At 34.6% G+C, this 13,502-nt stretch overlaps 1 protein-coding gene across 5 annotated transcripts in view; it reads right to left on the bottom strand.

The window, feature by feature from the left end:
• Window positions 1-13,502, bottom strand: part of COL4A5 (collagen type IV alpha 5 chain) — a 223,845-nt gene that overhangs the window by 15,886 nt on the left and 194,457 nt on the right. For 3 of the 5 annotated variants that reach the window (XM_029241156.1, XM_029241157.1, XM_029241160.1), the window contains 7 exons: window positions 11,837-11,917; window positions 11,103-11,201; window positions 10,488-10,538; window positions 9,000-9,185; window positions 7,050-7,058; window positions 2,925-2,933; window positions 140-273 (listed from right to left, as the gene is read on the bottom strand). In XM_029241156.1, coding sequence (XP_029096989.1) covers window positions 140-273; window positions 2,925-2,933; window positions 7,050-7,058; window positions 9,000-9,185; window positions 10,488-10,538; window positions 11,103-11,201; window positions 11,837-11,917 — 569 coding nt within the window. The remainder of the gene's footprint in view (window positions 1-139; window positions 274-2,924; window positions 2,934-7,049; window positions 7,059-8,999; window positions 9,186-10,487; window positions 10,539-11,102; window positions 11,202-11,836; window positions 11,918-13,502) is intronic. The other 2 variants (XM_029241158.1, XM_029241159.1) reach the window with 1 other exon arrangement.

Here is a 13,502-nt window from a genome sequence, read left to right as displayed (position 1 = left end):
CTATATATATATATATATATATATAGCTTAGTCAAGAGCTTTGACCAGTAAATGCTATTTAAAAATAATGCAATTTGGAATTCTCATTTGGAATGCAAGCACCCACACCCCTTCCTCACCAAATACTCCCATTTCCTACCTGGAGTCCTGGTGGTCCTTGATCTCCTTTCAAACCAGACAAACCAGGTTGCCCAGGTTGGCCCGGGTTTCCTCTCTCTCCTTTAATGCCCCCAATTCCAGGGAGACCCCGGGGACCTTCTGGACCTGGTAGACCTTGATAATGCAAAACAAATAATCACATTTCAGTATAACATAAGAATAGCATCAAAGTCAGGCTTTTACATTATCCAAATACTATTAGTCATCTAAATACTATTAGTTTGCAGAATAAAATCCAGACTACATTAAACATATAGATCCATGCTGACTCTCTAATGTAAACTGGGCTGGGTTCTTTTTGTTATTAACACTGGTTTGCAGACTCTTTTAGTTTGTATTTTATTATATATTTAATCCAATAAGCTCATATCTAAAGGAAGGGCTTTGGACATTATAATAAAGATTGCTTCTGTAATCCCTAAGTGTTTAAGTGAACCAAAAGAGACACCATAGGACACTGTTCTCAAATTGGAAATGCATCAGAATACCCAGGAGGGCTTGTTAAAATAGATTCCTGGATCTAACCCCAGAGTTCTGAATTTTGTTAGGCTGGAGAGGGGCCCAAGAATTTGCATTCTAACAAATGCCCTGTAGATAAACTAGTGTCCTGTAGCTAAAGTTGCTGGTTCATGACCACACTTCGTAGGGCAATCAGGGATTCAAACCATTTGTCTCATTGTGATTAAAATAAAATTTCTTTACTTGTAAGTAGTTACTTTTATTCAGCTTGTATTACTATGTAATTAAGATAGTTATTTAAGCAAACTAATTGTTTAATTTCATTTTAGTGACATGCTTAATACATGGGAATATTTTAGTGTCAGAAAGTTATTGATTCAATATAGTACTTTTGAATTTATTTTAAATATGTTTTTGTATTATTTACAGTTTAAATATTTCTGAAGAGAAATAAAGGATTTGGCATATAACTTCTGAATAAATAATTTAAAAGGGGATTTGGTAAGCTCTTTCCTTATTCTGTGTTTTAAACTTTTCTTCCTAAATAAAGATATCAGGTCCATTAAGCAACCAAGAAGATCTGATAAATGGCCACATTTTTCTCACCAGGTGCGAAATAGCTGTTACTTGCCTGCAGTGTGCTAAGCAATAGCTGAGGTGGAGACTAAGTAGTCCTGCCTTAAGAAAATAATTACGAAGCCCCAAATAATGAACAGCAACTAGTGAGCACTTATACCTTCTCTCCTCCAGTAATCTTAGTTTTTCATTGGTTTCAACAAAAAAGGAAAATATGTAGGGATTATTTTTGAAGGAAATAACATAGGCATATGAATTTAGAATACTGAGTTCATGCTTACAATATGCACAAAAGGTCTCATTTTTTATCCTATCCTTTCCAATACTCTTATGACCCAGAATCAATGGCTACAGGCTAACAAGGCAGCATGCTACAGGGATTATGAATGCCGGACTCTGGAGCTAGAATGCTGGGTTGGAATCCCAGCTCCATTAATCTTTAGCTGTTTGACCTCAATAAGTTTATTAACCATCTCAGCCTCAATTTCCTCTTCTTTAAAATGGAAATAAGAATAGTACCTACCTTATCAGGTTGTTCCAAGAATTAAATAAGATAATATATATAAACACAGTGCCTGGCACATAGTAAGAATTATTTAAGAAGTTTTAAACAATTACTATTATTACTAGTATTATCTTCATTATTGGTAAAACTGAAGATAAGAACATATCTTTAAAATATAAACCTGTTTTTAATCTGTCAGCTATATCTATGTGATTTCATAATATAACAGTGTTCTATCTGTCACATGAGAAAGAGGAAGCAGGTTCACAACAGTACAACAATCATTTTATCTTTAAACAGTTTTAATCATATAGTCACCCTAGCCCAGCAACCAGACAGACACACTCAGAAATTCCCTTCCCAATCATAAAGAAAGGGTTGGGGTACTTTGAACTTAAACAAACAAATTAAAAGCAACTTCTGAGTTCAAACCCCTTGATAGGGTTTTCTAAGAAAAATTGTTAGTCTCATCCATATGTATAATTTGGACTAGAAATCAGGGAGCAAATCAGGCCATTAAGAGAAAAGTAAACTATCTGTGAATCAGCCTAACAATGACTAGGGTAAGAGTAAGAGGAAGAAAAAAAGGAACATTTTACACCCTGCTTCCCCAGTTTGAAAAGTAAACAGAACATTGTTATCATTTGGGGAAAAAGTAGGCATATTTTGGGCATTGCTCTGTTTGCAATTAAAAGGAAATTTGGGGAAATTTACATGTTATTAATTCAGACCTGTTGTTCTAGAGTCTCTCAAATTTAAATTACTGATTTGCTAATGATACAAGATTTATTTTTAACAATACTCAGTAGTTACCCTCTTCCATTACTGAAAATAGCCATGAAAACACAGATCTGATCAATCTCAAGGAACAAAAATTCAAGAAAATAAAATCAATATACAGAGGTTACAAATGGGCCAGATGCCTGCCTGAATATCTTAATGCAGTCTTAAAAATAAGTGTATTTCCACTTAAAATTCAACATGTTTCTATGTATGAATTACCTATTATAAATAATCGAAACCACAAAGACCTAATGTCATTTCAAACTTGATTATAAACAAGTCACATTACCTTCACCAAAATGTTAAATACCAGAGCAGGTAGTATTTGAGGATAACAGCACTCTTCAATGACTTCTGAATTATAGCAAAAAAAGTGCATTTCTCTTGTCACACATACAAAGCATTAAAAAAAAAAAAAGAATTGACCAGTGAAGAGTCTAACCTTGAAAACCTGGGAAGATCAGAGTTCACCAAAGCCCAAAGATCGATGTTAGCAGTATCAGACATCACACAGTACAAAATAAGATTATGAGTTAGAAGTGGTTCACATTATAGCACAAGTTAAACAATAATCCTCTTTGCCAGCATTTCTTATACCTACAGCGTAATCAGTATGCAAACAGGACCCTACAGGAGTATAGAGAGCCAAATATTTTAAAATAGAGCTTATTCTACAAAATAAGCTGCTAATTTTCATTAATGCAAAAAATGCAAAACTCTACTGAAGACATGTTAACACTGCTACAGTGGCTTTCCAAAAGTTAGCACCTTCAAAACATTAAAGTTGGAAAGGTAGTACCACTTCACTGATAGCCTTCTATTCCTCTGGGTAAAACTTTTGGGTAAAAGTTTATCTTGGCCTCTGCCATTCTTTAGTAAAAACATGAGGTGCAAATTTATTGGTGTGTGCAGGCTGCTCCAAGGAGCTACAGTTAAATTTAAAGGCCTTATTAGACAAATATACAAAGATCATAGGTGATCAAGTAGAGAAATTAAAACACGAGTATACAATGGCCATTACCAACTGTACTTCTGTTTGTCTTCTTTGAAAATCATTCCATGAAGCCAGATAGTGATTTTTAAAAATAATCCATCAAGAGGCGTTCTTCTGTGCATTATTACTTGTAATAAGTTACTCAAAGACAAAAAGACAATATATGTTTGCTCACTATTGAGTTCGAATTTTCCAAAGATATGAAGACCATCAGTGAAGGGGCACTTCAAAATATTTTGGCATGCAATATCCCACCCCAAACCACAGAAAATATCACATTTACTTTATATTATTCAATGCACATATTAAAATAGGCTATTAACTATTAAAAGAAGGATCATTAAATAAAAAGATAAAAAGCCTACAAACAGGACAACGCTTGGTTAATGTTAATTGACTATAAACACAATTCCCTTTTCTTACAAGTCTTGTTATGATTTATAAGCACTGAGGTTAGCAGAGAGAATAAATTGTGCTAGAGCACTGAATCCTAGGAATCAGAAGACCTAGGATCTATTCTTGGCTCTACTACTTATATCTATGGGATTCTGGGTAATTCAATCTCTCTGAGCTTGTTTTCTCACCCACATAATGGGAATAGTGTTGTCTGCCCTAACCTCCTTCAGAGTTGTTTTAAAGATCAAATTCATTTAAAAAAAATGTTGACCTGATATCTGCCATGTGAAAGATGCTACAGGGAACACAAAGATTAGCTAGACCCAAATTCTGCCTTCAAAGAGCTTATAATGAAAGTATGTTACATGATATAAATGGTGGTATGTCATATAAATATAAAACATTGCTATGACTACCTAGTGATAAAACTTTTAAAGCATTTGACAATTTGAAATTCAGGAGGCCAAAAATCAGTTTCTGTTTGTTTAAATGGTTTCTAAATCACATACAGCAAACTGACTCAAGACAACACTTTGAGCAGAGTCTGGCAACACAATTAGCTAGATAAATTAGAATTCCTACCAAAGATAATTCAGAGTTTGAGTAAAGACATTTTATATATGTGTTTGATATAGAAGGACCAAAACAAGAACTCTTAGAAAAATATGTCATTGAACTATATGATATTTCAGTCTGAGTAAGTAACAAGGAAAACTTCAGATCATATCATAGCAAAACTTCTAAGACTTTAATTTCTAAAAGGTAACATTTTAATGAGCTATATGCCAAGTCAATTTTGTACATGAGGCTCTCAATTCATTATTTCTCAAATGATCTAACAAAGTTTAACTGAAAAACAAAATAAAACAAAAATCTCAAGTCTTGTATATACGTGGTAATAACTAAAGATAAGCTGATAAACTGACTGGTAAATTTTAAATCCAGTTTCCACTTAAGGTTGTAGTCTTCAACTGTTGCAAAGAAGAGAACGCTGCAGATACCAGATTCCAATAACTATGTAATTTAGAGTACATCTGGTAAATAAGTTGTCAAATCAGTTTTAAAGTAATGTGGCTACTTTCCTTTTTCTTCTTTGAATATATTCTAGTGCCTCAGAAGAAAACAATATTCTAGCTGACAGTAAAGTCTGGAAGTGATCAAGGCAGCAGACTTCTATGTAAGTCAGATAGGACAGGACTCAAAATTACTTCAAAGAATACCCTAGTCTTCTCTTTATCTTGGCAATAGTTAAATATCATGTGTTTGTCTTAAACTTTTTGATGACATCCATTTAGGAAAAACACAAGAAGCAGTTAGTAGGGGTTGATGGAGCTTTTGAGTTAACAGAAAACAAGAAAGCGAAGTCAAGGCCCAGTCTGCTATCTATAAGAGTCTCCTAAAATGGCAGAAGCAGCTTTGCTCCATCACTTATCATATTTATAACTAGAATAAGAGGCCAGATCATAAGCATCAAGCTATATAACTGCCTCTGTGGAAAGATGATACATGTTACTAGTAGAACAGACACTTAACGGAGTACTGGAGAGCCCCAAGTCAGATTCCCAGCTATGCCAGTAACTAACAATATGACCTGGAGCAAGCTTATTAACCTCTTTGGGCCTTAGTTTCCTCATCTGTGACTAAGCTTTAGACAGGTTTCTCTGAGCCCTCTTCTCAACTAGGCCTCACCCCTTGGGCCCTGGCCTTGGTCTGTTGAGTCCAGTTTTAGCAAGAATCCTGCTAAGTCAGTTTAGGGAGAGCCTCCCCACCCTTGATATCTGATCAAGTTCCTCATTCCTTATCCTGATGTGTAAGTCCTTGGGCTGCCTTTAGCGAGAACTCTAACAGGCCAGTTTAGCAAGAATCTGCTTACCCTTGATGTCTCCTTTTAGTAATTTTTCATCCACTGACTCCTTCACTCTGCTAGTGGACTATAAATCTCCATTTGACTTTGTTGTACTCAGAGCTGAGCTCAGTCTCTCTCTCCTATTACAATAGTCTCTCCCCTAATTCAATAGTCTTGAATAAAATCTGTCTTGCTATCATCAACAAGTGCCTTGTGAATACCTCTTTGACAAATGTAAAAATTAGGTCCTTCTAGATCGATAATCTATGGTTATATGAAATGATGGGTTTGTGGGGGAGTAATAAACCAGGGAATTGATTCACACAGAGATAGATGGCTTCCTAAAAAGAATCTTGAAAAATTAAGAATTTTAAAATCATAAGAAGATAAAATTTCCTGCCATTTCCAATAGCCAGAACTCAGGATTATACTTTTTCCCCTTTTAGTTCCTCCTTAGAAATTTGAAAAGGGCTATTTATCTTGAAAAATAATAAACACACTCAGATATTTGTGGTTCTTTTTACTCCTGATTAGGTGAACATCTTTTAATATGAATTAGCAGTTTTCTAATGGGCAGCTCTTGGTAACTTTTCTTGGGTGTGTACTTTTTATATGTACAGGATGAAAATAAGATTAAGAGGTTTCTAGTCTGTGCTGGTTGCACTGACTTTTTTATTTACTCTGTGCCTATTAGTCCATTTACATAGCAGCAGAATTTAGAACTTTGTGACAAACTTTGGTTTGTCACAAAGTTCTAAATTCTGCTGCTATGCAAAATGTGAAGATGGGATGGTTTGAAAAATTACAAGAGGTATGGCTCGTCAAGAATTGCATATTTGCAGGATCTGATAATACATATTATTGTTTAAAAAGAATGTCTTTTTGAAGAATAGTTCAATTTCATTTACATTAACAGATACGGGGCAAAAATAGGAAATACACTCTAAAGGTAAACGTAAAATAGTATACAATATACTTTTGAGTACTAAAAATTTTCAACTAAAAATGACACAAATACATGAATTTTAAAATGATAAATCAGTTTTCCTAATTAGGTAATTTTGAGTTATTCCAATAGACAGAAAAACTGGACTCTGCAAGTTCCTGACAACTTTCAGAGATAGATCAACATGTAAGAATTGAATTGGCATATATGCTCTTAAAATATATTCAAACACTTGAAAATATTAGGTACAGGTGTATATACACCTATATACACACATATACATACACTATATATGTGTATATAAATAATATACACATACATATATATATATATAAGAAAAGTTTCATACTTCATGCAGATACTATTTTGGAGTTAAGGAGCTAACCTGTAGGACCTGGATAGGGATCAAAGTTCACCAAGGCCCAATGTCATCATTAACAAAAAGGAAAAATATCAAAATTGTTAGAAATATCAAGAAACTAAAGCATTACACTAACTTCTTTCAAGTTAAACTTTAATTCAATAAAAGAATACTCTGCAGCTCATATTCATGCATCTGTATATAAACCAAATTATCACCACTTCACATCAACACTAAAATAAAAACAGCACATGTAACAAATTTTGAAAGACCAAAAATCATTTTTATAATAATTATTACTATGAGTGTAGACGACAACAATCAATTCTAAGAGCAATTGGGTTTAAAATTCCATTTTAATATGTAGTTTATGAACAAATCAAGGAGTCACAAATACTCATCAGATGTGTGTTCTTCTTCTGACTACTTTTGTTATTATTTCTTTTAGAAACAGTTATTATTATTATTATTATTTTTGCAGTACGCGGGCCTCTCACTGTTGTGGCCTCTCCCGTTGCGGGGCACAGGCTCCGGACGCGCAGGCTCAGCGGCCATGGCTCATGGGCCCAGCCGCTCCGCGGCATGTGGGATCTTCCCGGACCGGGGCACGAACCCGTGTCCCCTGCATCGGCAGGCGGACTCTCAACCACTGCGCCACCAGGGAAGCCCGAAACAGTAATTTTTAAAGAACCTTTGTGACTAATGTCTTTATGTTGACATATTTCAGAGTAATGTTCAGCATTGAGCTCTATTACTAGTAAGAATAAGCAGCCACAGTGCTGATTAAACTATAAAAAAGGATAATAGTTTGGTTTATTTGAATTATTGCATGCATAACCAAGCAAGATATTTGTGTCAATTCTTTACATTACATGCAAGAGAATTAACATGGCTGAGGAGCTTTTCACTGCTTTTCTTCAGTAGTAAGCCAAAGTAAAACTTTAAACAACACTCTCTATAAACAGTCAAATCAGATCAGATAAAATCTAGTTTTGAAAATGATCTTCTGAACAAAGTATGTGATCCCATTTAATTCATGTTTTTAGAGCACACTGTATTAAAACTGACTGCAATCTCTTCAGAGTTTATGGAAATTTTCACTTTTAAATACATTTTAAAAATGGGTCAGAGACCTTCAAAGGATAAAAAGGCAATTGCTTTGTTTTTTTAATCTTACATTTCTCTTATTTTAAAAAAATCAATGAGGGCCCAGTTTTCAATAATTAGAAATATAAAAATTGAATATCAAGTCTCAAGAATGTATTAATAATCTATCTCCAGTGATTGAGCTCAGCGACATTAATTCAGGATGAAAATGAGCGTTTCCAAACTTACTAAAATGAAATGACACAGCACAAACACAAAATGAAAAGTGAACATTGGATGCAAAACTGAGACTACTAGAGCAGTTAACACAAGACAAATGAGGTATAGACATGAAGCTGGTATGAAGAGATCACTATTCAATTTAATCATGCTGTGATGTTGAAGATAAATTTGATTGCCTAGCTCCTAGAGAAGACAAAATTTCTTTATTGTGCTTGGTGACATTTGCTGATCATATGACAGAACCATAGCAACACTTTTGGTATGGACCACAAGCATCTATTGGGTGATCACTAAAATGATTTCTGTGATGACATGCTGAGAAGCTCACATTAAAAATGCAGATGACATTTTGCTGCCAGGTTATCAGTATAGCTTTACGTTTAATAAAAAGACTAATAAATCCACTATTTCCTTTTTTCCTCCAAGTTGGTATGTTTTAGTTCAACTTTAAATGATGAAACGCATTACTGAAAAGAATTATTAGATGCCATGGAAATGGATGGAGCTATGAATAAAATAAGCTCTTTCTTTTTAAGAAGTTCTTTGGATTATAGATTCGAAAGTCCTAAAGACTGAATAACCTACCAGCAAAATGAAATAAATGGACTAATAAATAGACCATTCCCCTACCACTCATGTACATACCTGGTCTCCCTGGAGGACCTTGGGGCCCAGGGTTGCCTTTAGGGCCTTCCAGAGCTGGACCTGGAGAACCAGGAGGGCCTGGGGGACCCTGCAGACCAGGGAAACCATGAAAGCCTGGTTCACCCTTTGGACCTGGAAGGCCAGGGTTTCCTGGAATGCCAGGTAATCCTCCATCACCCTTTTGACCTATGAAAGTGAAGTCATGTTAGAGAACACATTAAATGATACTGAATATCAGGCTTGTCTGTAAGACTAAAGCTGCTCCCACTTACTAGAACAAGTAATGGAATTTACTAAGGTCATTTCTACCTCCTACCAAATCCCCAGCCCATCCAGAAAACCCATACTGTTATTTCTATGTACAGAAATATAGAAACAATAATAACTTGCATCCTAAAAGATATCCTTTGCATTAGGACATAGAGCAATGATCACATGACCAGTAGTTATGAGAAAAAAGGAGAAAAAATAGAAAAGTATAAAATATCTGCAACAATAGGTTAGAGATAGCTGGAGGAAATTCCTAACACAAATGTTTTGAGACTAATTTTTGAGACCATTGGAAGATATGGATCTTCAACGGTTGCTGTGTGTCCCCGAAGACCATTCTATCCAAGATTTAGAAACACAATCTAGATGAACTCTTTTCAACACCTTTTCTACACCACCGACATGCTTGAGAGCAATAAAACAGTCGCACATTAGACTAATAATTTTTATGTTGGAGTCATGAAAAAAATACAGGAATTTCTAAGAGATCTATGTGTGGTTTGAAAAAAGCCTCCATAGAATAGCCAATGGTCATTTCAGAACATAAACATACATATCTGTACACACATTCAGTCATTTAATTGACTACTTGGTGCTTACAATAATAGTAAGAACAAATGAGGGAAGGTAGATGTGTGTGCACACCTACCCATCCAAAATGCAAGATGTAAATTAAGATGGAGTTTTCAATAGACATTTTTATTATTGGTACATATTTCTACAGTTTTCTTATATTACCTTGGTTTTGGTTTCCATGGGGAGAAAAAAGTGTTTTTCTTCTGGCTAAAAGGGTTTTTAAAAACTTAGTGAAATCTACCTCTTCGTACAATTTTGCTTTCTTTTTTTAAAAATTTTAACATCTTTATTGGAGTATAATTGCCTTACAATGTTGTGTTAGTTTCTGCTGTATAACAAAGTGAATCAGCTATATGTATACATATATCCCCATATCCCCTCCCTTTTGCGTCTCCCTCCCACCCTCCCTATCCCACCCCTAACACTATTTATGAGGTTAATGAAGAGATATCTATATGTAAATGTTCTTAATGGTGCATTTTTTATAGTACAACTCTTTATACTAAGTTGCTAATTAAGAAATGCTTTAAGATGTAACTCTAGCTTTGAGTTGTCTGGGGTTGTATGTGGAGATGAATAAGTAAGTGTACTGGAGAATATTATATTTTATGGACTGATTTAGCATGCTTCATTAAAGTTTACCAGAAAGTCCTGGAAGTCCAGGGGGTCCTGGGATTCCAAAGCCTGGTTGACCTGTTAGAGCATAAACCAAAAATTCTCAAATAGATAATAATAACTGAAACAAGGACGAACTATTTTTGGATCATTTAGGTTTTTCGTAAGTGCTGCAATGTATACTATATGAAACATGAAGACATTTCCAACATGGAACTACAATTCTAACATGAGAAAACCATATAAACTTATATTTTATTTGTGATGAGTGTTATCTTTAAAAACTCATGTCATATGAATATATGTGTGTATATATAAATGGAACAGAGATTGCATAGTGAAAGGAGGTCATCCAGAGTAGTTGACTTCTTGATGACAAGAAGTTGTCCAGGTAGCTTCTTGACATGAAAAATTGAACAAGAAAGGATATGGAGTTTTTCATAAGAGGGAGGCAACTTTATCGATAAATGTGAGGTAATATTCGCAGGACGGAGTGGAAGAAGGTAATTAGGAAGGGAAAAGTATGTGGTAGCTTAGAGGGTAAGAAAGAAGATACAATTTCACTATGGGTAAAAAAGGGCAAAAGTTAAAGCAGACAAGGAAGAAATTAGAAAATTAAGGACAATAAAAAAAATATAGCACCTGGTTCACCCTTCTGTCCAGCTGGTCCAGGAATACCATCTTGACCTGGTTTGCCTTTTTCACCTGGAGGCCCTGGTGGCCCAGGACGACCTCCACCACCTAAAGAACAGAGTACAGCAGGTTACACCTATCTTCCTAATTCCCTTTTCTTTACATATCCCCAATTCTTTCCATTTTGGCTTCAAATAGTTCTACCCAAAAGACACAAAGTGTCTCTGGGACACTCCTTTTAAATCATTAAATCTTGTGGAAAAGAAATACAGGATAATTTGAGAATAAGGAACTGCTTTATCATTCATTCAGTATTCAAAACATTTCACTTTCTCATTTTAATCTACCTTTAGAATATATAAGAAAGCAAGATGTGCATGTGTGGGGGGATGGAAGTGGGGTGAATTATAGGCCTTGTATGGGGCCAAAGGAAGTGATTTGCTTTAGAATTCAGTAAACAAAGAAAACTACACCTTGCCATTCTAAAATAATCAGAGTGTCTACCTACTATTATAGGATACTTGAAATAACTCTCCTTGGAAAAAGTGAGCCCCCAAAATAAGGTCCCATAATAATAATTTTAAGCAACTTTTATTAAGAATACTAACAGGTAGTATTAAGTGAATGATCACCATGTTTCTTTGTCTTGAAAATGTTCACAGCTCCCAGAAATGATTTGACTTTCCAAAAATGAATAAAGCCTTAGTTTAACAGAACAGCAAACCCTTATTTTTCATTCTTACCTACAGGACCAGGTTCTCCTGGAAGGCCAGGGTTCCCAGGAGGACCATTAATACCTTTTGGTCCAGGAAGGCCTGGGGTTCCTAGAGTAAAGAGCTCAATTTAATGATAAAAGAAAAACCACACTGCTTTGAGAGCTACAATTCAAATTTACAATTTAGAGTGTTAGCATAGAAACAGTGAAGAATAGAAAGAAAACCCAAAAAGATGCTGGTGTTTGCTTGATGATTTAAGAACAATTTTAAGTTTTAAATTGATTTATCCAGAGGCTGACATTACTTTATATTCATAATAAAAACAATGATCACATATTATACTGGTAGAATTAATTGGTAGGATTCCATTGTATGGATATACCAAATTTTTAAGAATCCATTCATTTCTTGTTGGACATTTGGGTTGTTGTCAGGTTTTAGCTATCATGAATATCTATTCTATTTATGGAAACCTGGTCTACTTAGCTATTATGAGTAATGCTGCTATGAATAACTCTGTGCTGGTATTTTTGTAGACATAAGTCTTAATTTATCTTGAGTAAACACTTGGATAGGAGTGAAACTGCTGATTCACAGAATAGGTATATGCTGTGATTTATAAACAAACAAACAACAATATTTGGGAATTCCAGTCTCCAGATCCTTGTACAACATATCGTGATACCAGTTGTTTTAATAATAGCCATTCTAGTAGAAATGTAGTGCTAACTCATTGTGGTTTTAATTTGCATTTCTTTGATAGCTAACGATATTGATCGCTTTTGCACGTGTTTATTGAACATCTGTGAATCTTCTTTTGTGAAATGTACGTTCCAAGTCTTCGGCATTTAGAAAAATGGATTGCATGTCTTGTTATTATTAAGTTGTAGAAGTTCTTTATATATCCCAGATATCAGTCATTTATGAGATACATGTTTTGCAAGTATCTTCTCCTAGTCTATAGCTTCCCTATTCATTTTCTTAATGGTGTCTTTCGATGAACAGAAGAAAAGAAGAACTCAGTTTCTTTAAAATAAAAAAAGAGTGTGGAGCGATTGGACATCTGTATGAAAAAAAATGAACCTTGACCCCAATCACACCATAAAACTATTCTTCGAGACAGACCATAAACCTAAATATAAAACCTTAAACCTTAAACATTGAAAGTTACAGAAAAAATTAGAATATTTCCATAAACCTGAGTAGGCAAATATTTCTTTAATAGGACACAAAAGCACTAACCATGAAAGAAGAGTAAGAAAGGACTTTATTAACATCGCATGACAGCATTAAGACAGTGAAAGGCAAATGTGAGACAGAAAGAATCTATTTGTAATACATATCCAGAATATATAAAGAACTGCTCTGAATAATAAGAAAAAAGGCAAACAACTCATTAAATAAGAGCAAAAAAACCTGGAGCAGGCACTTCATAAAGATGCCAAATGGTCAATAAGTATATGAAAAGGTGTTTAACATTGTCATTCATTAGGAAAAGGTAAATTAAAACTTCATTGAAATACCTCTATATAACCACAAGAATTGCTAAAATTAAAAAGACTGACAATATCAAGTGAGGTGAGGATACAGGCAACTGGACATTTCACAACACAAAGTACTAACTACTATATGATTATGGCAAGCCACCAGGAGCCACCCATGGACATTCATACATTGCAGGTGGGACTGTAAT

This window comes from Monodon monoceros, unplaced genomic scaffold, assembly GCF_005190385.1.
Source record: "Monodon monoceros isolate NGI ecotype Baffin Bay Population unplaced genomic scaffold, NGI_Narwhal_1 Super_Scaffold_22, whole genome shotgun sequence".
NCBI lineage: Eukaryota > Metazoa > Chordata > Mammalia > Artiodactyla > Monodontidae > Monodon > Monodon monoceros.
This window is presented reverse-complemented; position numbering and strand designations above follow the sequence as displayed.